The sequence below is a fragment of the Asterias amurensis genome, chromosome 15 (assembly GCF_032118995.1).
Source record: "Asterias amurensis chromosome 15, ASM3211899v1".
Taxonomy (NCBI): domain Eukaryota; kingdom Metazoa; phylum Echinodermata; class Asteroidea; order Forcipulatida; family Asteriidae; genus Asterias; species Asterias amurensis.
In genome coordinates, this window is record NC_092662.1 from 13,713,827 (window position 1) to 13,739,460 (window position 25,634).

At 39.5% G+C, this 25,634-nt stretch overlaps 1 protein-coding gene across 3 annotated transcripts in view; it reads right to left on the reverse strand.

Annotated features, from left to right (window-relative positions):
• Positions 1–3,890: 3,890 nt before the first annotated feature.
• LOC139947861 (complement C3-like) overlaps positions 3,891–25,634 on the reverse strand; it is a 53,161-nt gene continuing 31,417 nt past the window's right edge. For all 3 annotated transcript variants that reach the window (XM_071945680.1, XM_071945679.1, XM_071945681.1), the window contains exons 22-40: positions 25,258–25,372; positions 23,892–23,996; positions 22,769–22,957; positions 22,065–22,149; positions 20,836–20,995; positions 20,516–20,590; positions 20,088–20,256; positions 18,737–18,951; positions 18,438–18,599; positions 17,816–17,884; positions 16,903–17,204; positions 16,300–16,390; positions 14,870–14,944; positions 13,829–13,931; positions 13,513–13,611; positions 11,765–11,848; positions 10,478–10,561; positions 9,123–9,264; positions 3,891–7,715 (exon numbers count right to left, since the gene is read on the reverse strand). In XM_071945680.1, the coding sequence (XP_071801781.1) occupies positions 7,571–7,715; positions 9,123–9,264; positions 10,478–10,561; positions 11,765–11,848; positions 13,513–13,611; positions 13,829–13,931; positions 14,870–14,944; positions 16,300–16,390; positions 16,903–17,204; positions 17,816–17,884; positions 18,438–18,599; positions 18,737–18,951; positions 20,088–20,256; positions 20,516–20,590; positions 20,836–20,995; positions 22,065–22,149; positions 22,769–22,957; positions 23,892–23,996; positions 25,258–25,372 (2,469 nt within the window). In that variant the 3' untranslated portion in view covers positions 3,891–7,570. The remainder of the gene's footprint in view (positions 7,716–9,122; positions 9,265–10,477; positions 10,562–11,764; positions 11,849–13,512; positions 13,612–13,828; positions 13,932–14,869; positions 14,945–16,299; positions 16,391–16,902; positions 17,205–17,815; positions 17,885–18,437; positions 18,600–18,736; positions 18,952–20,087; positions 20,257–20,515; positions 20,591–20,835; positions 20,996–22,064; positions 22,150–22,768; positions 22,958–23,891; positions 23,997–25,257; positions 25,373–25,634) is intronic.

Consider the following 25,634-nt stretch of genomic DNA (forward strand, 5'->3'; position numbering starts at 1 on the left):
TGAAAATGTCTACAAGGCTATAGCCTTGTGAAACTTGTCAATTTTTGCTTGAAAAAGTCTACAAGGCTTTGTGAACTTGTCAATTTTCTACAAGGCTATAGCCTTGTGAACTTGTCAATTTTCTACAAGGGGTTAGCCTTGTGAGTCAATTTTTGCTTGAAAAAGTCTACAAGGCTATAGCCTTGTGAGTTTGTCAATTTTTGCTTGAAAAAGTCTACAAGGCTATCGCCTTGTGAGTTTGTCAATTTTTGCTTGAAAAAGTCTACAAGGCTATAGCCTTGTGAACTTGTCAATTTCTGCTTTAAAAAGTCTACAAGGCTATAGCCTTGTGAACTTGTCAATTTTCTACCAGGGGTTAGCCTTGTGAGTCAATTTTTGCTTGAAAAAGTCTACAAGGCTATCGCCTTGTGAGTTTGTCAATTTTTGCTTGAAAAAGTCTACAAGGCTATAGCCTTGTGAACTTGTCAATTTTTACTTGAAAAAGTCTACAAGGCTATAGCCTTGTGAAACTTGTCAATTTTTACTTGAAAAAGTCTACAAGGCTATAGCCTTGTGAACTTGTCAATTTTTGCTTGAAAAAGTCTACAAGGCTATAGCCTTGTGAACTTGTCAATTTTCTACAAGGCTATAGCCTTGTGAATTTGTCAATTTTTACTTGAAAAAGTCTACAAGGCTATAGCCTTGTGAATTTGTCAATTTTTACTTGAAAAAGTCTACAAGGCTATAGCCTTGTGAAACTTGTCAATTTTTGCTTGAAAAAGCCTACAAGGCTTGTGAGTCAATTTTTGCTTGAAAAAGTCTACAAGGCTATAGCCTTGTGAGTTTGTCAATTTTTGCTTGAAAAAGTCTACAAGGCCTTGTGAACTTGTCAATTTTTACTTGAAAAAGTCTACAAGGCTATAGCCTTGTGAGTTTGTCAATTTTTGCTTGAAAAAGTCTACAAGGCTTTAGCCTTGTGAAACTTGTCAATTTTTGCTTGAAAAAGTCTACAAGGCCTTGTGAACTTGTCAATTTTTACTTGAAAAAGTCTACAAGGCTATAGCCTTGTGAGTTTGTCAATTTTTGCTTGAAAAAGTCTACAAGGCTTTAGCCTTGTGAAACTTGTCAATTTTTGCTTGAAAAAGTCTACTTGTGAGTTTGTCAATTTTTGCTTGAAAAAGTCTACTAGGCTATAGTCTTGTGAAACTTGTCAATTTTTGCTTGAAAAAGTCTACAAGGCTATAGCCTTGTGGGTTTGTCAATTTTTGCTTGAAAAAGTCTACAAGGCTATAGCCTTGTGAAACTTGTCAATTTTTGCTTGAAAAAGTCTACAAGGCTATAGCCTTGTGAGTTTGTCAATTTTTACTTGAAAAAGTCTACAAGGCTATAGCCTTGTGAACTTGTCAATTTTTGCTTGAAAAAGTCTACAAGGCTATAGCCTTGTGAAACTTGTCAATTTTTGCTTGAAAAAGTCTACAAGGCCTTGTGAGTTTGTCAATTTTTGCTTGAATAGGCTACAAGGCTATAGCCTTGTGAGTTTGTCAATTTTTGCTTGAAAAAGTCTACAAGGCTATAGCCTTGTGAAACTTGTCAATTTTTGCTTGAAAAAGTCTACAAGGCTATCGCCTTGTGAAACTTGTCAGCTTTAACTTGAAAAAGTGTACAAGGCTACAAGGCCTTGTGAGTACAAGGCCTTGTGAGTCAATTTTCGCTTGAAAAAGTCTACAAGGCTATAGCCTTGTGAAACTAGTAAATTTTTGCTTGAAAAAGTCTACAAGGCTATAGCCTTGTGAACTTGTCAATTTTTGCTTGAAAAAGTCAACAAGGCCTTGTGAACTTGTCAATTTTTACTTGAAAAAGTCTACAAGGCTATATGCCTTGTGAGTTTGTCAAATTCTGCTTGAAAAAAGTCTACAAGGCTATAGCCTTGTGAAACTTGTCAATTTTTGCTTGAAAAAGTCTTTTTCAAGCCTTGTGAACTTGTCAATTTTTACTTGAAAAAGTCTACAAGGCTTTAGCCTTGTGAGTCAATTTTTGCTTGAAAAAGTCTACAAGGCTATAGCCTTGTGAGTTTGTCAATTTTTGCTTGAAAAAGTCTACTAGGCTATAGTCTTGTGAAACTTGTCAATTTTTGCTTGAAAAAGTCTACAAGGCTATAGCCTTGTGGGTTTGTCAATTTTTGCTTGAAAAAGTCTACAAGGCTATAGCCTTGTGAAACTTGTCAATTTTTGCTTGAAAAAGTCTACAAGGCTTGTGAAACTAGCCTTGTGAAACTAGTAAATTTTTACTTGAAAAAGTCTACAAGGCTATAGCCTTGTGAAACTTGTCAATTTTTGCTTGAAAAAGTCTACAAGGCCTTGTGAACTTGTCAATTTTTACTTGAAAAAGTCTACAAAGTCTACAAGGCCTTGTGAGTTTGTCGATTTTTGCTTGAAAAAGTCTACAAGGCTATAGCCTTGTGAAACTTGTCAATTTTTGCTTGAAAAAGTCTACAAGGCTTGTGAACTTGTCAATTTTTGCTTGAAAAAGTCTACAAGGCTATAGCCTTGTGAAACTTGTCAATTTTTGCTTGAAAAAGTCTACAAAGGCTTGAGAGTTTGTCAATTTTTGCTTGAAAAAGTCTACAAGGCTATATAGCCTTGTGAGTTTGTCAATTTTTGCTTGAAAAAGTCTACAAGGCTATAGCCTTGTGAAACTTGTCAATTTCTACTTGAAAAAGTCTACAAGGCTATAGCCTTGTGAGTAAATTTTTGCTTGAAAAAGTCTACAAGGCTATAGCCTTGTGAGTCAATTTTTGCTGTGAAACTTGTTAATTTTTGCTTGAAAAAGTCTACAAGGCTGTAGCCTTGTGAAACTTGTCAATTTTTGCTTGAAAAAGTCTACAAGGCTAAAGCCTTGTGAAACTTGTAAATTTTTGCTTGAAAAAGTCTACAAGGCCTTGTGAACTTGTCAAATTTTGTTTTCAGTTTGTGGCTCAAATTGGTTATAAATAATGTTGATAGGCCTATATAGTTGTTAACTTAAATAAAGTTAAAGTAAATTTGTGCAAAGAGTTAGTCAGAGTGACGACCAGGCATTCAGGGGACTCAAAGTCTGGCCGAAACCAGCGTGGTGATCACCCATTAGAACCCTTAAGGGACTTGCGGTCCCGGTCCCTCCTTTACTCTCCCACACGGTATTACTCATCCACACCTAATTTGGGGATAGACATGACGGACCCCAATCCATTACTGGTGCAAGCAGTAAAAGTCATGTCCCTCTTGGTACGGGCGGGATTCGAACCGGTGTACCAGCTCTGGATTGCACGCAATTGAACTATCCAGTGCACCGTGTCGCCACAGTGCCCGTTGGTGATTGGAGATGATTTTTACACTACTTAAATAACTCACTCACTGCGTCCAAGCAAAAAAGAAAAACACACACGCGGGAATTGAACCCGGGTCCCGTAGCTCCCAGTCCAATACGTTCTTGGAGAAGCTGCGGCGCCAGTTAGAAATGCCAACGAACAATAAATACCTAAATAATAATATTAATAATACAACACAAAATTGAACACGCCAAAATGGACGGAATAGGAGGTTGTTGTGTGTGATTCGCGGAAACAGTGTTTGAGTCCTCCAAAAAACTGCCTAAATAATCTCGAGAAAACGATTAAAAAGTAGGACTGCTCTCTGCTCTTAAGCATTTCGGTTATATATCACCAGCAGCAGGCGTGGTGTCTCAAGATCACTGGTCTTGGGGAAGTGGGTTCCAGGGTAAATGTTTATAATTACAACTACTTTACTACAGCTGATAAAAGTGAGTAGATATTTTGGTTTAATTTCTTAAAAGTAAAATATTGACAAAATCACATGAGGTAAGTCCAGCGGTTATCCAATTTTGGGGGACAATCAAGAGTCCAGTATTTTAACAACATGTTGTACTAGTATTCCAACAATCATAACGGCTCAGCCGAAAGGGACAAACATTGAACAAGTAAAAAAAATCACAAAAGGGGTATATCCACCATTCATCGAATTTGAGCCCAAAACTGAAAGAATTACAAGTGTTTAAGTCAAGACTTTTTTTTCCAATTTGAGCCCCAAACTGAAAAATAATCCGAGGGGTAAATCCAGCATTCACCAAATTCATCAAATTTGTGTGTACTTATCAAATTTTACCTGAAAAAGTGAACAAGGCTATCGCGGTTTGTACTTACCAAATTTTGCTTGAAAAAGTTAACAAGTGTACTTATCAAATTTTGCCTGAAAAAGTGAGGTGTAGGGCCTACTTATCAAATTTTGCCTGAAAAAGTGAACAAGGCTACAGCATTGTAAACTTATCAAATTTTGCCTGAAAAAGTGAACAAGTGTACTTATCAAATTTTGCCATGGCTATAGTGTAGCCTTGTGTACAAATTATACTTATCAAATTTTACCTGAAAAATTGTACACGGCTATTGTGAACCATTGACATAGCAACTGTCTAGTTATAGTCTGAGGAATTCAAATGTAAGCGGTACATTGTGACTAAGCAAGTCAGTGTACCAGACATTATTCAAATCTAACTCGCAAATGGCTTTTTCATCAGTTTCTACAATCGATGGCTTCCTTTGCAAAATAAAAATGGACTGATGCATTTATGGATACAAAATGAATAATGCGTTTATTTATAAATGTAAAACATACATAAAAAATATAAAGAAACATACATGTTAGAAAACAAAACACACACAACAAAACATATTAATCTCATTCCAATAAAAACCAAAATTAATGTGTATGTTTTATGTGCTCTTTAAAGCCAGGTAGGCCTTTCAGAGTAACCATTAATTTGTCTGAAATCACCTTAACTCTTTTTCAAATGGACGGACTGAGCTTATAAACACTGGACACTATTGGTAATTGTCAAATACCAGTCTTCTCACTTGGTGTATCTCAACATATGCATAAAATTACAAACCTGTGAAAATTTGGGCTCAATTGGTTGTTGAAGTTGCGAGATAATAATGAAAGAAAAAACACCCTTGTCACACGAAGTTGTGTGCTTCCAGATGCTTGATTTCGGGACCTCAAAATCTAATTGGGAGGTCTCGAAATCAAATTAAAATATTTTAGTGGAAAATTACTTCCTTCTCGAACACTAAGTTACTTCAGAAGGAGCCGTTTCTAAAATAGTTTTATACTATCAGCAGCTCCCCACTACTCGTCACCAAGTAAGGTTTTATGCTAACAACTATTGTGAGTATTTACCAATAGTGTCCACTGCTTTAACTGAAACAGAAAGTTCAGGAAAAGGGCTTGAGTGGCAGCTGTACTGTAAAAACATTTTTGGAATAAGCTTTTGAGTCTCCACAAGTCGCCATTGCTTGCTGCGATAAAATTAATAAGCCTGACATGAACACATGCAAAATCATGACATAAAACATCAATCGGTTATAAGAATTTACCAGGTAAAATTATGAATTCTTTTACAGTTCTGCCGATTCTTTTAGTTCTGCTGATTTTCAATGATTCATGCTAGAAACAAAAGTGCGCACAAATTGTCTCTTAGCAGATACAAACATAATTTACCAGGTTAACCGATATATTTCGTCACTTTAAGTTCTGCTAAATTTTTAATAACTCAGGTGCTAGAAGCAAAAGTTTGCACTAATTCTTGAAATCTTGTTTATTATAAATCTGCCAATTTTTAATTTGTATAATGAACGATTTGCAAAGGCTTTGTCACACAGGGCAATTTTCGAAAGGCAACTTGGGCACAACCAACTGCACTGCATGCACAAGGAACATTTGCCAGCTCAAGAGAGATTCTTCTTCATGTAGCTGTTACTCACTGTCCCCAAGAAATTGTCAAGAAACCTGAAAAATGAATGCCATTTCTCAATGGAGATTGCCTGGAACTGGTTGCATGTAAATTTCCTGGTGTGACATGGCCTTTTATAGTCCTGCTGGTATTTGGTAAAATGTAAAAAATATTACTTGTACACTACATACAAATATAAAAGACAAATTAACAAGCACTTTAAGGCACTGAACACCTTTGGTAATTGTCAAAGACCAGTAGTCTCACTTGGTGTATCCAAAAATATGCATAAAAATTAAGCCTTTGGGGTCAATTGGTAATCGAAGATGCAAGAATAATGAAAGAAAAACACCCTATAAACACAGTATTTTGTGTGCTTTCAGATGCATAATAAAAGGCTACAAGCATTACGTCTTTTATCATTTGTGTGAGAAATTACCTCCGTCTCAAAAACTACAGCATTTGAGAGGGAGCCGTTTCTCACAATGTTTTATACTATACAGCTCTCCATTGCTCAGTATAAGTTTTGATGCAAACAATTATTTTAAATAATCACCAATAGTGTCCAGTGCCTTTAATGAATTAAACCATGCCATACAGGTATTTTCCCATAATTGAGTAATAACCAATTACTTTTAAAAGATAGTATTAAAACAAAAATACTAGTGTATACTTGGTACAATGCAAAAGCATGCTTATCTTCAGAAAAATCAAAAGAATTAACCTAAACAATAACTGATATGCAACAAAAGAGCTACTCACTGTTATGTGTGTAACTTTAACCCATTTCCATTGGACTGGTCACATCTATGGATTTGCCCTTAGCTCGACATTTGTGTGTCGTACGAGAAACCGTGTAGTTGGACGGAAATGGGTTCAAGATTTGGCTTGAGAATGGCACAGATGGCTATGGGCATGTCCATACATGCCAACATGGCGAAGTCAGAAATAGGGGCATTAGCCAGATCTGTGACTAGGGACTTTCTGAGTCAGCGCACAAAGACACAAAATATTTGAATGGATTCAGGCATTTGTAACAGCGAGAAAATTAAGATCATGGCCATTTAGTTATTAGACCTTTATCATGCTGCCTTCATCTTGGTCAAGTTCCTCGTATCGAATAACAATAATGCAATGCTAATAATCATCTTGCGATTAGGAACCAGACTAGTTTGTTCTTCCAGCCTCAGTTTGGTAACATTGATATCAATGGGCAAAATTCAAGATGGCTGCACCGTGATAAAGGTCTATTATGAAGGACGGTTTCATTACCAAACTCACATCACATTTTTGGTTGCTTTTAATATTACAAGATTTTCAGAGTTAGGGAATGTCCGATCACTATTTTTGACATCGGAATTCTCCAAAATAGGGGCAGTCCCTACAGCTAGGGACAGTTGGAGGGCATGCAAGTCTTTCATACACTTCTGGCTATACACCAATCTGGGCGCGCAAGTATTGAGCACCGCGTGTCATTGTTTTGGTGTCTTCAGTGCCCAGATTATGCACAAAGACACCGCAGTTGATTCGTTTTGTCAATAGACCTTTATCACGTGGTCACCATCTTGGTCATAATACCCTGTTTCCATAACAGTATCAAATGCTAACATTCTTTGTGCATGGCACCAGACTATTGTTTCGTCCAGCCTCAGTTTGGTTACAATGAGTAGGAATGGAGTAAAATCAAGATGGCCACACCGTGATAAAGGTCTATAAGGTAATAACAAATTAGTAATGGCAGTAAAAGTACCGTCGGCTCCACCCTTTTTGTACACAGTTATAAAGAACAGGAATTTAAAACAGACGTTTAAGTTGAGCATCCATCCCCGACGATTAAGTCTTCCTTCAGAGCGACCAGTTTTGCACGAATACCCTTCCATTTTCTGCTCTCGGTTTTTTTGCCAGTCGGCCACTCGTAGAAGGACATCCTCTCGTCAATTATGTATTTAAAGCTGGGGAAAAAAAAAAATTAAAAAAAATAAGTGTGTGAAAAATGGAGAGTGGAAATGCTTTATATGGGATGATCGGAAGTTTGTAATATTACAAGAAATAAACAAAGATATTGACAAAATAGGGAGATCACCAATATAGGGCTAGATAGCTCAGTTGGTAGAGCGCCGGCACGTTAATCCGGAGGTCATTGGTTCGAATCCCACTCTAGTCAATTCTTTGTTCAATCCCCAAAAATCAAGTAATAAACTTTTCTGATAAATGTATTTTTTCATTATGGTTTTTTACCCATAATACACCAATGTGTGTTACCACTGCAAACTCAGTACTTAAAGCCATATACACTTTCGGTAAACAGTATTGTCCAAGTCCCACACTTCGTGTATCACAACTTATATGTAAAATAACAAACCTGTGAAAATTAAGGCTCAATCGGTCATCGGAGTCACGAGAAAATAACCGGGAAAACCCACTCTTGTTTCCGTGCGTTTCGCCATGTCATGACATGTGTTTAAAATAAATCTGTAATTCTCGCTAATGAGAATTTATAGTGTTTTAATGTTTTCTCAAAAAGTAAAGCATTTCATGGAACAATATTTCAAGAGAAGTCTTTCACCATTACCTTTTGTAAACCCTGTAAGTTTTTTGTAAATCTGTGAACTTTTTTTTTTTCTGTACCGAAAGTGTATAATGGCTTTAACCGAGTTCAATGAAAAAATATCAAAGGCATATTTCTAGGGTGGTATTCGAACCCACGACCTTTGCCATTCTAGAGCAGTGCCACACCAACTAGACCACCAAGATTGCCCAGTAGCTAGAGGCAGCTTGAATCCTATGTTTAAGCAGTGGGTACTGCTTCTCTCCACCCAGAGGTAATAATTTGGGGGGCTAGTTATCCTTACTCACAGCTAAGAGCTGAATTGTGAAGGACGCGGCTACAACGTGTTCGAGAAGCAGGCATGCAAGGGCGCCTTTAGCTGCCAGCCACATCAACCCATTATGACCACGGAGCACAGCCAAAATTTAAAGTGTTTGATTTTTCCCGAGGGAGGAAAACCGGATGTTCTGGGAAAACCCTCATGGCACAGCAGAGAACCAACACACAACTCATCTCACATATGGCCCCGTCCGGGAATCGAACCGGGGTCACCTTGGTGTGAGGCGAGCGGTTTACGCACACGCCAACCATGCCAGGTAAATGGGTACCTGTGAGGGCAGAGATGGTTCTTGTGGTTGGTTTAACCTAGTGCGCTACATATTTGGTGGCTCTGTATACTCCCAGGGAGCTGAAATAGTTTAAAAGGAATGAAATGACCCAGTGGTCAGGGGTAATAATGTTGGAAGCACTTTGAGACATGGTGTATAAAGCGCTATATAGAAACCAAATATTATTTTTTATTATATCTAACCTAGGTTGGCCCATGTTGTTTCTAATCGGCAATCCACCAGCTCCGATCACCAGGTAGTGTTTCTTCTTCTTTAGTTCAGGTTTACCGCACGCCTTGCTCTTCCAGAAGGTTCGATTTGCCCCTTTGGTCACGTGATCAAGACCTGTGGGAAGAGGAAAGTACAAGCATATGGATAGTATAAGTTATCACACAAGCCCGAGTGGATTGTTAGCATAAAAAATTACTTGATAACAAGAAGTGGAGAGCTGTTAATAGTATAAAACATTAAGAGAAAAGGCTCCCTCTGAAGTAACGTAGCTTTCAAGAAAGAAGTAATTTTCCACTAAAGTATTTGAAAATATATTGAGACCTCAGATTTAGATTTTGAGGTCCTGAACTCTAAGCATCTAAAAGCACACAACTTTGTGTGACAAGGATGTTTTTTTCTTCAATTATTATCTCACAACTTCGACGACCAATTGAGTTCAAATTTTCACAGGTTTGTTATTTTGTGCCTACACAATGTATGTTGGGATACACCAAGTGAGAAGACTGGTCTTTGACAATTACCAAAGGTGTCCAGTGTCTTTAAATTAATTTTTATTTCTCACACATACATAACCATTAATAATTAACTCAAGCTATGTATAATAACTACATGAACTCTCCACCACAGGGCGCTAAACAAGTCCAATCGTGAAAATGATTAATAATTACAGTGGTCGGCTAGCCAAATATTATCACAAGAGGGGGCTAAACAATTGCGTTCACCATTGAAACTCACAAAGTCATCGATTGCCATGAGTTTGAAAACATCTCTAGTACCGGTAACTGTGACGCAATCATGATGCCGTGTTGTTTATGTTTGAAGTAGGACATACACTGTGATGTAATTTATTGTTTGTGTTGTTTGCGACTGTGGCTTCTGAGATCCAAATATCACAAATTTCACAAAATTCATTCGGACTACCAACTGATGATGACCTTCTAGAGGCAAACAAACAAATTTCTAAACGATGTTTGAAGCTATGCATGGTGTGAAGAATAGAAGTATATGTAGCTACAAATAAAAATATAAATAGTAGGTTTGCGGATACAGAGTGGTGGCTCTGAAAAAAAACCGGTATGGTCTCGACATTTCAAAGTCTTCAGGACTGAAGACGAGCAGAGTATACTGTTCGAAACGTCGAGACCACACCTGCTCTTTTCAGAGCCACCACTCCCTCAGAAGAGATTTTACACATGGTTGTACCCACAAACCTACTATTTATATTTATATTTGTAGTTACTCTATAACAAATTTCTTTTGGGCTGAAAGTGGAGAGTGACAAGAACTACATGTATGTGGAAAGGAAGTTCATGACTTCCAAACTTACCATTTTTGAGTGGAGCCAGAATAGTCATTGTAGAGTACTGGAAACTACCCTTTTGCTTGAACGACACCACTTCCACTTCATATGCTGAAAAAACAAAATTCAGAAAAGAAAAACGGTTGATTTATTACTGACCAGCGCCCTCTTGGTACAAAAATATGTCGCAAGCACACCACTTGTTTCCCCTATGTATCAGTTTTTACTACTTCTACTCATGGCCCAATTTCATAGTGCTGCCTAAGCAGAAAATGTTGCTTTTTGGGGTTGAACAAAGAAAAACTTACTAGAGTGGGATTCGAACCAACGAAATCCAGAATAACAGTGCCGGCGCTCTCCAACTCAGCTATGTAGCCCTATGTTGGCAGTCTCTTCATATTTTGTCAAAATCTTTGTTATTGGAAGCGGCACCTAGGGGATAATTTTTAGGGGATGCAACTTTTTTTCAAAGCTGGCAAAAAATGCAAGTTATTTTCCCTAAAATCACTTTTTGTCAAAGGCAAATCTCATTGTGGAGTCTGGTAAACTCGGATCCAAGTTTTAGAATCAAGTTTTTTTTCATCAATTATTTCTTAAATAATGTGTAATAGTGTGTTTTTTTCTTATTTTTTAATCTCTGTATATTTTCCTGTAATTCGACCTCCGGTCGCCATGGGAATTTGTTTTTAAAATAATAAACCAATAATGAATGAATGAATGAATGAGAAAATGTTAATGTGAAAAGACGCAAATTTTTCAAATGTCTGGTAATTAATAGATAAGTGGGAGGGACTTTAAGGGGAGTCATGGACGAGTAGTCTAGGGCTGTGGATTTCCGGGATTAATACAATACATAATAATAATAATAATATCAAAGTCTTATATAGCGCACGTATCCACCAAACAAGGTACTCAAGGCACTGAGTATATACAAACTTTCAGAAAGATAGGTTAATGCAGTGATGATTTCTGAGACCCAATTATGTAGCACCTTATAAGGTTTTACAAGGTGCTACGGCGCATTCAGTAGCCGCAGCCAGAAAACACCGGGGCAAACTCCTTCTCTTTTCGATAAGTGCACTGGGTTCTTTTACATGCGTTACACAACACATGGGACCAACGGCTTAACGTCCCATCCAAAGGACGAGGCAAAGGTTAAGTGTCTTGCTTAAGGACACAAGTGTCATGGCTAGGGATTCGAACCCACACTCTGCTGATCAGAAACACCGGAGTTTTAATTCGGTGTTCTTAACCGCTCGGCCACGACACTTCGAGATATGTTGAGTTCTTTTGCCTCTTTCATTGTTTACTCACCGAAATGCTCTTCAGATTGACAAGCCTTGGCTTTCAGACCTTCAAAGTCGGATATTTTTGTGTAGGCATTCTGTGCACATTGCCCTGTTTGCAAGAGATATCAAGAAATACGGGATAAGTAAAAAACAAACACATTCAAAACCATATATTAGATGTTAACTTTGCATCGGGGATAAGGAATATTAATTTTGGTTTTTACCCACACCTACATGTATGTGTGTCAGCACTGTATACTCGGTAATTTCGGGAGTCCTGTAAAAAGCACACACTGGTCTGCGTTCTAATGAGGTCATGATGCTTCATCAGCCCATCCAGGACTTCCACTCTTTTGGGCAACAGGTCTTTTTCAATAACATCAGCGCGGGTGTGGAACCAACTCCCACTGACTGTCAAATCATCTCCATCCATCACAGCATTCAAGACAAACTTAAATTATCACCTGTTCAAACAAGCATACTCACACAATCCTCGGTCCTAATTTGTCTTTCTCTCCTCAAGCGCCATGAGGATACCGGCGCCAAACTAAGTATTCTACATGTATGGGTACGTTCCAGGGTCGACCCCGTGGTGCTCACTTGGGTGAGCCGTAGGCCTGGGCGAATTATTCGAATATCCGGTTAATGGCGAATAGGTTTTCCTATCCGTAACCGCGAATGCCTTTTTTTTTTTTAACCGGATATCCGCATAGGGCGCGAATACCTATTTATAAACCGGATAGTTCTGTAATTACAACGAAGTAACCAGATATTCTTTAATATCCGAATATCCGCGGACGTCGGGCGACAACTGATAGGAATGTTTTGTCGGAATCCTTATGAAACTTCTATTAAGACAGCATAAAACAACATAAGTTAAGTATTTAACTATGCTCACCTCCGTGAAGAGTTAAAACAATGACATTTCTGACGTAATTTGTTCAAAGATTACGAAAGTTTTCCTTCACGTAGAGTCAATCACGATCAAAAGAAAAAGCAAATCCCATCCACACAATGCGCAAAGCCAGTGTGATGTGTTATTAGACATTTTTTTGCCGGCTCAACAATACAGATACAGATACAGATACAGATACAGATACAGAAATCGCGATCTTTAAATTAGATCCGGTTATTTTTATGAATAAACCGAGTGACACTGTCTAAAACTAATATCAATCCGCCCAAAAGATCTCATTCAAAAACGAACAGCGCCCGCTAGCGAAAAAATAAAATAAAAATTAATATATATTTTTTTAAATAGCGCCCTCTAGCGGCGAAAAAAACTATTCGAATATCCGGTTAATTTTAGATAGTTGGCCAGCGGTATCCGAATATCAAAATTTCACTATTCGCCCAGCACTAGTGAGCCCCTGACAAGAGCTAATCGAACGATCACACTCGCCTTCATGTGATGGTGACGTCATGCACCTCGGGCCAGCCCCAAAGACCCGTTCCACAAGCAGGGCACTGGGGGCTGACCTGGGTGAGCCCCTTGAATGACGTCATATAAAGCTATTTGAACGTACCAAGGGCAGACCGGGGTTGACCCAGGGAAGTCATGCACCTCGGGCCAGCCCCAAAGACCCGTTCCACAAGCAGGGCACTGGGGGCTGACCTGGGTGAGCCCCTTGAATGGCTTCATATACATAAAGCTATTTGAACGTACCAAGGGCAGACCGGGGTTGACCCAGGGAAGCTAATTTATTTAGCTTATATTATGTTTATAAAATTGGGCCCTGATATACATGTACAAGGTAGATTGGTGACACATACCTGCTGCACAAGCGCACACGTCTCCCTCACACAGGGTGTTTAACATGATCGATGCCCCACTGTGGTCCTGGGGATGGGTGAACTTAACACACTCGACAGCTGCATCAAAACAAGATTAGAGAATAGTAGTAAATCTTGCATTAAGTAGGTACTTATTTGGGATTTGAAATCCGGTATTATTAACTGGGGTTATAGTTTAGTAAAACAGGACGAAGAAGTTTGTGGAAGTAGAAAGTAGTTATTTTCAGAAACTTATTAGGTTCAAATGACAAAAGTAGTTTGTGGAAGTAGAAAGTGGTTATGTTAAGAAACTTACTAGGGTTATAGTAGTCGTAGACACGGATGGCAACAGGCTGAGCTTTCCCAACATTAAATACACGCTTGGCATTGAATGTGACCGTCTCCATTGTGTCTGAGATCTGTATGACGGAAGAAAACACAGAAACATAAATTCACTGCAGAAAAAAATGTATGCTGTTAACGCCTTTAATGGGTCTGCCGTCACAATGCAGCGATAATGAAAACGATAACGATCACGATGCAATGAGAATGCATTCTATTGGTTGAATTGAATTCGCGCACGCTCATTCAACCAATCGAAGGCATGCATTTTTATTGTTCTCGTTCTCGTTTTCGAGGCCTGTGTGCATGGGCCTTAAATCTTGGAAGATCGATCTACAATTTTGAAACCACTCAGATGCACAGGTTTTGTAAAGTGGAATAGCTGTGCACAGGACTAAACTTTGTGTAGATGGAAGTATAAACACTGAATCATAAATTTCAATAGAGAAAAAATATTAGCTGTAAACCCTCCCTTAGTATTGGAAGTTGATCTAGCTACCATTCGAAACAACTCAACTGCACAGGTTTCGTAGGGTGGAATACAATAGCTGTGCAGAGGACTAAACTGTGTGTAGATGGAAGCATATGTTTTTATTGGCACTGGACACGTTTGGTTTTCATCTTCTCGCCTTGTGTATCTCAACATATGCACAAAATAAAATAAAACTGTGAAAATTTAAACTCAGTTGGTCGTCGAAGTTGCGAGATAATAATGGAAGAAAAAACACCCTTGTCACACGAAGTTGTGTGTTTTCAGATGCCTAATTTTGAGTCCTCAAACTCAAATTCTGAGGTCTCAAAATCAAACTCAAATATTTTACTGGAAAGTTACTTCTTTCTCGAGAACTGTCACTTCAGAGGGAGCCGTTTCTCACAATGTTTTATACGATCAACAGCTCTCAATTGCTTGTTACCAAGTAAGTTTTTATGCTAACAATTATTTTGAGTAATTACAAATAGTGTCCAGTACCTTTAACCCTCTGAGGCTTGTTAGTTAACATTGTTCATTACTTACACTGTTAAGATAGAAGATTACGGACCGGTCAGTCACTTCGTATCGTTGGATGTTACCGGCACTGTTTTTCTTAACCTTAAAAAAAAATCAATAAAAACGCAAAACTTCAGTGATAATATAAACTTGGTTTGCGGTAACACCCTGTGTGTTCTTTAAAGAACTTCAGTCTTGCTAATACTTGATTTATCGGATTGTTCGGGAGACTTTTCATGGTGTTATTTCAAACCAACTGATACCTCACCATAATACAGTGCCTCAAAATAATAAATCAGTTATAATACTGATTCTTAAATTGCTCCCATCTGCTAACATGATATATCAAACCGTTGCAGAACCCGCTGCTAAAATATAGGATTTGAACAGCGTCTAGCTACCGGGCAATCTCGGTGGTCATAGTTGGTAAAGATACTGCTCAAGAATTGCAAGGGTCGTGGGTTCGAATCCAACCCGAGTAACATGCAGTATTGACCCCTTGCACGCGCGTCACACGCGGTTTACGTGTTAACGCTGCGTCACCTTAAATGCGCACTTCACTGAATAACACACGTTGACATTGACAACCAAAATGACGCATCCATGATTATTCTGATGATGACGTCAGGTGAATTGGGTCAATAGAGTAATTTGTGTGCCTTAAATTATTTCAGTCGATTCTTGCATCGTTCTTTCTCAGAGATACATATTTACAATGTATGTACACAATCAGAGGGGGGGGGGGGGCTTCTCCATCCAACAAGTTTGCTTTTAGGAGACCTCCCCCACTTAATGGAGGCAACGAAGGCGGTTGCCTCCATGCCCCCTGGTCATTGCCTTTGTGCCCTTAAAATGCTCCAGTAGAACTTCACAATTTCCTAATAGCTTGCCCTTTCCCTTGCCCTTTCAAAAACGAAGCATACAGGCCTGTCCTGTAATGTTATATTTTGTCATTTTAAATGACTTCAAGAGTGGAAATAAATCAAATTATAACACACCTCCTGCTTGTTCTGTATTCTGGTTGGCTGAAACATGGTCACGTGGGATGAACTAATATAGTCTAGTGATCGCGGCGCATGTTTTGTGGGAACTAGTTCCTGAGCGGGCACTAGTCTTTGAAAATAGTGCCTGGTTACAGCGCCCTCTCTTGACTTGAACCGTGAACAGCAACTACAAAACTTCCTTTCTTTTCCAGATTTCTGTTCTTATTTCACATTTAAGACCGAGCTGTGTTATAAAACACATATTGACTGGCATAGTTGGGTAACTAGAGTATGTCTATTCCCCGTTGGGCTTGTGAGTGACTAGAAGAGGGGAATATGCCTTGGGAAATAGGTCCCTCTTCTGGTCACTCAAAGTCCCTCGGGAGACTAGACGTACACTAGTTACCTCATTGCCAGTCAATATGTGTATACTATGACATTAAACTAAGAGTAAACAAGACTGATATTCCTCACCTCCTCAAGATCTTTAATGATTGGAGAGAACCCAGTGTACAGTCCAACATCAAGAATGGCCATCCCAGTTGCCTGCCCTTCCTTCAAGTATCTGCAGATTGAGAGAACAACGCAGGTTATAACGCAGGTTATAACGCAGGTTATAAACAGCAAACCATTTGCCCAAAATGTGGTTAAGTTCGACAAAATCACTGGAACTCAACACCTAAATACGTGTGTGCATTTTCAAAGACCGGTATCCTCACTTGGTGTATCAAGTCCCAGTCGTCACACTTGTGTCCTTAAGCGCAAGGCACTTAACCATTGCTTCGTCTATCGGATGGGACGTATAGGGCCGTGTGTTGTGTAACGCACATAAAATAACCCAATGTTCAAGGTTCAAGGTTCAAGGTTCAGGGTTCAAAGTTCAATGTTCAGGGTTCAAAGTTCAATGTTCAAGGTTCAGGGTTCAAGGTTCAAAGGTCTAGGTTCAAGGTTTCAGCTTTAATGTTCAAGGTTCAGGTATCATGGTTCAAGGTTCAAGGTTTAGGTTTGATGGTCAAAGGTTCAAGGTTCAAAGTTCTAGGTTCAAAGTTCAAGGATCGTATAATGAAAGTCACATACCTGACTTTGATGTTGTACCTAAAGAGGTACTCATCCCCACCACCTCCAGCGCGTCCCTTTCTCCCGACATCAGAAACCCAGGAAGAGGTTTCAACTTCCTCTGTAGGCTGACCCCCGATTCTACCCCTGGAACGTCCGACCCTTCCGACCCTTGACCTGCTGATTCCGCCGGCCGGTTCATTATCACGTGCAGGTTCCTCTTCATCAAAGGACCCGCCTGACCGTCCTTCAACTCCGTTAATGTCGAGGTAAAAGTCACACTTTTCACTGTCTGGCTCTGGGATGTGGTAGCTTGACTCAAACTAAGAGAAAAAAATTACAAGAATAAGTAATAATAATACCGAAGTCTTATATAGCGCACGTATCTGTAAAAAAGCGTATACTGAAGTGGTATGGGCACTATTCATGATAATCAGGACTTGCTAAGACGATCATGCAAGGCACTGTACCAGGAGGAAGAAAGAGAGGCTGGCAGAGAAAAAGGTGGGAGGACAACATCATGGAATGGACGGGCCTGACGCTAAATGACTCCCTGAGAAAGTCTGAGGAATGAGAGGGATGGAGGAAACTGAATGACTGATGTCTTCAAGTTATGACTTCTTTAACTCAATTATCTAGCACCTTTTAAGGGTTTACAAGGTGCTACAGCGCATTAAACAGCCACTACAAGGAAACTGCAAGGAAACGAGGCAAACTCTTTCGTGTACCGATAAGTGATGCTACGTGGATTTTTTCTTTGTGTATTACACAACGCTAGGGATTATGCGAGTCCAAATTTTAACAGGTTTGTCAATTTATGCATAATGTTGAGATACACCAAGTGAGAAGACTGTTTTGACAATTACCACAGGTGTCCAAAGCCTTTAAGGAGCCATTCAAAATAGTCAATTTATTTTTTACAAATCAGCATTACCTTCAGCTGGCCAACTCCTGTCCCTGAAGAGTCAAAATGAACACGGAATTCCGGCTCATTTTCTGGAATCTACAATGTAAATAACAAACAAACAACAGTAAATAATCAACAACAAAACGAAAAGGAGAAACTGAGATGTAAACAAAGGAAATAAAGGGGGTGTCTGGCCGATAATTAAGGGCATGGGACTCAACTTCAGGTGGTTCATCGGGATGTGGGTTCGAATCCAGGTCGTGACACTTGTGTCCCTGAGCAAGACACTTAACTATAATTGCTTCTCTCCACCCAGGGGTATGGGTAGCTGTGAGGGCAGAGATGTTCTTGTGATTGATTTTAAATTTAGCCGGGAAGGATATATTTAATAGATGTTAGAGAATAGGGGATAAAGAATATTAATTTCTTTTTTACCCATACACCACTGTTAGAACTGTATACTCAGTACTTGGATATATTTGTTGCACAGGCTGTATACTCCCCAGGGAGCTGAGATGGTGTAAGGAATGATTTAAGGCCCAGTGACCAGGGGTAATAATGTTGGAAGCACTTGGAGACGTCCTTCGGGTGTGAAAAGTGCTATATAAAAACTGGTTATTATAATTATTATTATTATTAACAAACTCACCACAAGTTTAGAGTGCTGTCTGACGATTGCGTTGAACGGTTGCAGAACGAACTCATCTTCAAATTGACTCTCAATACAACTGACCTGGCAATTGATATCGATGTTGCTCGTCTCGGACTTGATAGCATACTCCGACAACGCCTGCAGAGCTATAACTGTATCCTAAACAAGATATGGGATAAAAAACTTCTATCAGAAAACTGTAAGGAATTGCTCCTTTGGATAGTGATTTGGTTCGCTTTTGGGCGAGAGGCTTCTGTTTGCTTTTTGTTTTTTGATATGTCTCTGATAATTTTTACCTGAGTAGACACAAATCCACCTTCATAATTCTCTTGTTCCGTGAGCCAATTAACGATGGCATGACTGTAGGTCAGGTCGTCCAGCTGAAGTAAAGCCAGCAGTGCATAGCTTGTCATCTCTACATCAATGGCTTTAGGCCGGTTGCTGTACCAATATGGTTTCGGACCCGCGCCAAAGGACGAGTCGTCTGCTCCCCAGTGACGATAATTGGTTGCTGCATAAAGATAATAACAATAAAAATAAAACAATAAGGATGAGCATTTTTAGAGCACCCATCAATTCATACAGACAGTATATTTTTTAACTTGGGCACTGGATACCTTTGGTAAATAATTGTCAAAGACCAGTATCCTCACTTGGTGTATCCAACATATGTATAAAATAACAAACCTGGGAAAATTTTGACTCAATTAGTCATATAAGTTGTGAGAAAATATAGAAAGAAACAACACCCTTATGTGCACAAAAGTGTGTGCTTTCAGATGCCTAATAAAAGGCTTCAGTCAGGCCTGACTAGTCTTTTAATATTTGAGTGAGAAATTACCTCTCTTTCAAAAACTACGTTACTTCAAAGGGAGCCATTTCTCACAATGTTTTATACTATCAACAGCTCTCCTTTGCTCATAACCATGCAAGTAAGATTTTATGCCAACAATTATTCAGGAGTAATTACTAATAGTGTCCAGTGTCTTTAACCCTTTGCGCGCTATCGGCGACTACAGTCGCCCAGCAGTACTGTGTGTAAATAGATGAGGAATTCTGGGAAACTATTGACCCCTGACCCTCATCCAGCTGCATGCATCTACCTATACATGTATGCAACAATACTTCATCTGAAAAAACAATCTTTTGTCCCAAATTTTCTCACAATTTCCGATCAAAAAGCAGTATGCTAAAACAAATGGCGGACACAATAAACATCCATGCAGCATTTCTGGAAATTGTTTGAGATATTCTGATGGTGTTGAAGATGCTGTACACGTACATGTACTATGCACGTGTACTGTGTACGCGTGAACGATAACGATGTACATGAACACAACACTGGGTCTGATGGCAGCAGCGATGGGTCTGGATCGGACGATGGCCCCGATAAAAATCAACACCATCATTTTTACTGCACTATATGGGAAATTAAATACCGAGTAAAAAAATTATTTTGCATTTTAGCCCAAAACACTTCCTTCACAGAGTAAAAGTAAAATGTACGTGCATTTTAGGTAGCGCCACACAGGAAATGCAGCGCTAGGGGATTACTGTGTGTACAGCCTGGTAGCGTGTTAATGGTTAAAGGGATGTGCCGGTTGGTGGTATATGAAGCTAGTCCATCAAAGTACAATTGCTACTTACCTCTATCGTACGTAGCGATGTCTTTGAGCATCGTGAGAGCTTCATCAGCTTGGTCGCTATTGGCCAGAGCGAGGGCGTATGTGGTGATGGCAATGGCGTATGGTCTCGTCAATTGTTGCAGTTGGCCCTCTAAGAAAGCCGTAGCTGAAGCAACAGAGTCAGTCTTACTCTACGGACAAATGCAGATAAAATATATTTGAAACAAAGAGTCGCATCCCCTTAAGGTGATCCTCTGGCTAGCGCTTCCCAGGTTGTATCGTAATTTGGGTGTGATCCCTAGCTACATGGTAGTTAATGGTTGTATGGCTTCTGCATATGACTGGCACCCCCGGACAAAGATATTGACAAAACAGGGACCTCGCAAATATAGGGCTATGTGTAGATAGCTCAGTTGGTAATGCGCCGGCAAACAAAGACAATTTACTTACTACTGTTTCACATTCACACTCCAGAAGAGCTATCAACACGTATGCAGTAAGCGAGGCGTCACCTTGCACACCTCCCTGAAGGCAAAGAAGACAAAAAAAAAAAAAATTGAATTCATCTCAGTTCTAAGTCCCAAGAATCACATAAACAGCAGCGGAAAAACCACTATTGAGTATAACATAATCACAACAACAAAATTATTATTCTTCCTAAAGGAACGTTACAGAATTGGTAAAGAAACAGAAATCGTGACAATCACAGGTTTACATAAAACTCACACAGTGTAATGATGATGATAGTAGAAAACGTCTATTATACTCACAATCATTTCTTGGTGATGCACTTTGTACAATTCCCGGAACGCACCGTTGTCATTCTGTGTCTCCTCTATCAGCCATCTCATAGCATTACAGGTGATGCTTTCATCAATGTAGGCAAATTCTTTGGCCTGGCAGAACACCTTGCTGACAAAGGCCGTCAACCTGAGGGTTGGGCAGGAAAGAAACAGAAATGAGTGTTATCTTCAAGTAGCCTTGAATCCATGATTCTGGTTGGTCGATCCATAGCAACATTAAGTTTGATTTGTCACGAGTGTGGAAAACCGATGGTCTGGAAAACCCTTGTGGCACAGCAGAGAACCAATGCACAACTCATCTCACAGATGGCCCCGACCGGGTATCGAACCGGGGTCACCTTGGTGAGAGGCAAGCGCTTTACGCACAAGCCAACCGTGCCACGGTTATTGGTTAAAGGAACACGTTGCCTTGGATCGGTCGAAGTTTGTCTATGAAAAGCGTTTGTAACCGTTTTTTATAAAATGCATATGGGTAGAAAGATGTTGTAAAAGTAGAATACAATGATCCACACAAACATGCCTCGAAATTGCGTGGTTTTCCTTTTACCTCGTCGACTAACAAGTCGGCCATTTATGAGGGTAAAAATTTTGACTCCCATAAATGGCCGACCATGCTAGTTCGCACAGTAGAAGGAAAACCACGCAATTTCGAGGCTTGTGTGGATCATTGTATTCTACTTTTAAAACATCTTTCCAACCATATGCATTATATATAAAACGGTTACAAACGCTTTTGTTTTGACCAACTCGTCCGATCCAAGGCAACGTGTTCCTTTAACGACACTGGACACCTTTGATAATTGTCAAAGACTGAGTCCTTCACTTGGTGTATCTCAACATATGCATAAAATAACAAACCAGTGAAAATTTGAGCTCTATTGGTTAGTCAACGTTGCATGATAATAATGGAAGGAAAAAACACCTTTGCCACAGGAACTTGTGTGCTTTCAGATGCTTGATTTCGAGACCTATAAATCTAATTTGAGGTCTTGAAATAAAATTCAAATATTTTACAGGAAAGTTACTTCTTTCTTGAAAACTAGTTACTTCAGAGGGAGCCGTTTCTCACAATGTTTTATACCATCAACCTCTCCCAATTACTCGTTACCAAATGAGGTTTTATGATAACAATTATTTTGAGTAACTACCAATAGTGTCCAGTGCCTTTAAGACACGGAAAACACCCTTGAACTCACCAGGTACTGCTTGGATACTGTAAATTATCTCCCCATACTGAAAATGAACCATCCGAACGACGATGCGTCAATTCTTGAGTTATACCTGTAGATCAATCAAAAGCAAAGGTAACCCTCTTAATAAAAAAATTTACACAAATTTCTCTTCTTGTAACCCCATACCAAGAGTAGCTTTTAGCCTCTTGCTTTGGGCGAATACGCATAGATTAATGGGGTGTCGTGGGCGAGCCGATAAGAGCACCAAACTCAAGCTCTGGTGCTTGTGTTCATCAGAGTGTGGGTTCGGTCGTGACACTTGTGTCCCTGAGCAAGACACTTAACTGTAATTGCTTCTCTCCACCCAGGGGTTAAATGGGTACCTGTGAGGGCAGAGATGGTTCTTGTGGTTGGTTCATTGTGCGCTACATATTTGGCAGCACAGGCTGTATACTCCCCAGGGAGCTGAGATGGTTTAAAAGGAATGAAATGACCCAGTGGTCAGGGGTAATAATGTTGGAGGCACTTTAAGACATGGTGTATAAAGCGCTATATAAAAAAACAAATACAATTTTATTATTAAATGATTGTCAATTTGATTCAATTCAATTCAATTCAATTGTCAATTCAATTCAATTGTGTTTATTGTCACACATATGTATACATATACAGTGAAATTCACTTCGGTTTGCAAGTTACTATAATTTTTAAAAAATTTTTATACTCACCGCCTCCTATGTACTGCTGAGCAGACACCTCCAGCTCAGCCGTGAACTGATTAGTGTGCTTCAGATACCGGTAGACGTAGACGTTGGGTGCTAGGGTGATCATCGTTTGTTCACCACACCCTTTAGGGATCTGCAAAATGTCGCCCAACCCACTGATGACCGTGTCGATGACGTTACCCAAAATATTTCCTGCAAAGGAAGAAAACGAGATTGTTCAACACAGGGTGTACATGTGAGTTGATTACATGAAACACTAGGATTAATTCTACATGTATCTCAAATTAATTTCGACTAAACCCTCCTAACTTAGGATAGGTTCAATGCGTCCTAACGTCTTTGGATATGGAATTTAACTTGTCCTAAGATTTATCCTAAGTTAGGAAGAGTTTGGAGAAATCGACGACTGAGACTTGCCAGGCATCAGGACCCAGTTTCATAGAGCTACTCTAAGCACAAAAAGTAGCTAAGCAAAACAAAATTATGCTTCCACAAAAAAAGGTTACCATCCAAACTACCATGTCGTGTGTACAATTTTTGACTTGTATCGTGCTCATTTTTTTGCTAGGCAAAAAATTGTTAAGCAATTTTGTTCTTCTGCTTAACAGCTCTTTGACATTGGGCCCTCTGGGCATTGCCTGTTAGGGCCTACACTAAACAGATGGCTGGAATGGTTCCATTTTATCTGAGGGGTGGTTCCACTTTATCTGAGGGGTGGTTCCATTTTTTCTGAGGGGTGGTTCCACTTTATCTGAAGGGTGGATGTGTGTGGGTCATATTGACACTCACGCCAAGCCATGAAGCTCACTTTGCACACACTTTCCTAGCCCGAAAAAAAAACCGAAAAAAAAACCATGGGACCTGCCTACCCCTCAGTGAGAGTTCTATTCATTTTTATTTTGGCATCGATGCAACGCAAAATTTGTATTCGGTTTTTCGATCTCAAACTTCTACAGGTTTGTCAGTTTACGTATATGGTGGATTACATAAGGTGTTTACACTGCCAGCAACTGTTTTGTTAGCAAAAACCAATTCTGTAATGTTCCTTTAAGTTAAGCATTGTGCACATCCTCCAACTTGCTCATGGACACAGAAGAAAGATCTTATACATTGTACATGTACATACCCATGATGCTGATATGGGTTTGATGGGTACCAGGGATAGCGTCATTATGCAAGGAGTATCGTATGATGTCCTTTTGGCTATTTTCATTGTCCTGGAGCCAGAACTCTGGACAAGGTAAAGAAAAAACAACAACAAATTACTTTCATGGTAATACTAATAATAATAACAACAATAATATCAAAGTCTTATATAGCGCAGGTATCTACCAAAACAGGTGCTGAGTATACATGTATACAAACTCTCAGAATAGGGACACCGCCAATATAGGGCTAGTAGCTCAGTTGGTAGAGCGCCGGCACGTTAATCCGGAGGTCGTTGGTTCGAATCCCACTCTAGTCAATTCTTTGTTCAACCCCAAAAAACTTTCAGAAAGATGGGTTATTGCAGTGATGAATTCTGAGACCTTTGTAGCACCTTAAAAGGGTTTACAATACTGTAGGTGCTACAGCACATACAGCAGCCACAGTCAAGAACACCGGGGCAAACCCCTTCTCTTTTCGATAAGTGCACTGGGTTCTTTTACATGTTGTACACAACATGCCATGACATACACCATGCAAGTTTGCATGCTAAAGGAATCAAAATTAAAGGTCGCCGAATGCGAGTGAACCCAGCGGCGGGCGAGTCAAATTTGGGTACAGTGGTGAAATCCCAAAGAGAGGGTGTTTTATTTATTGAAATTATTGGATAAGATCGTCCAAAAATGCAAGTTTGCGAACTTCAATTCCATGGTTTTTTTTTTTGGGGGGGGGGGGGGAGGTATACACATATATTTCTTTCCACTACTAAAAAATTGTGTGCATTATTATGTGGGCTAAGTTTACAAATTTGCGGGCGACCCAAAATTTTGGTTGACTTGTCTAGCAGGCAAGTGAAAACAGAAGTTTGGGAAACCCCTGCGCTTGATATTATACATTAACATACATCCCTAGGAAAAATTAAAGCATTTATCAAGTGCGACTACATCAAAAATGCAGCGTAATAGATTGGGTATAACAAAATTTGGGTTAAACTTTTTGATAATTGGCGAGTCAGATTCTCTGATGAAGAGAGTGAGTTACGAAGCATTTATGGTATAGTGCCACGAGGGTTTTCCCAGACCATCTGGTTTTCCACACTCGGGAAAAAAATCAAACACTTTCTATCTCCGTCTGCGCTCCGTGATCATAATGGGTTGATGTGGCTGCCTGCCAACGCTTCCTTGCATGCCTGCTTCTCGAACATGCTGAAGCCACATCTTTCGCAATTCAGCTTTTAGCTGCGAGTAAGAATGATTAGCCTCCCAAATGATGGGGATTTAGGACCGACACTCTGCAAGTATAATTCAGTACTGGTTCTATATTTTGTACATAGGAGCTATACTTACGGCTATGACTGTAGGACTGATTTTTCCCGCCATTTTCAGTGCGTCCTGGTGAGTGTCGCGTGTTGGCTGGATCTACTGTTATCGTCACAGTATCTCGTTGTTTGTAACCCTCCGGCTATAAATCGTCGGTGACACATGAAAATTATTACAAACGAAAGTTATCAGAAGATACTCTGTAAAAAAATACACAATGCTGCCCAGCACAGATTTCCCTTGATTGCAATGACAGCACCATGTCGAAACATGAATAATTTTGTTGAACTGCTCGCCCTCGGTGGACAAAATTGTATTTGGAGCAGACCACAACAGGGTGTCTCAAAAAAAAAAAAAACTATACACTTTTGGAAGGCTGCCGAATACAAAATATATGATTCTGG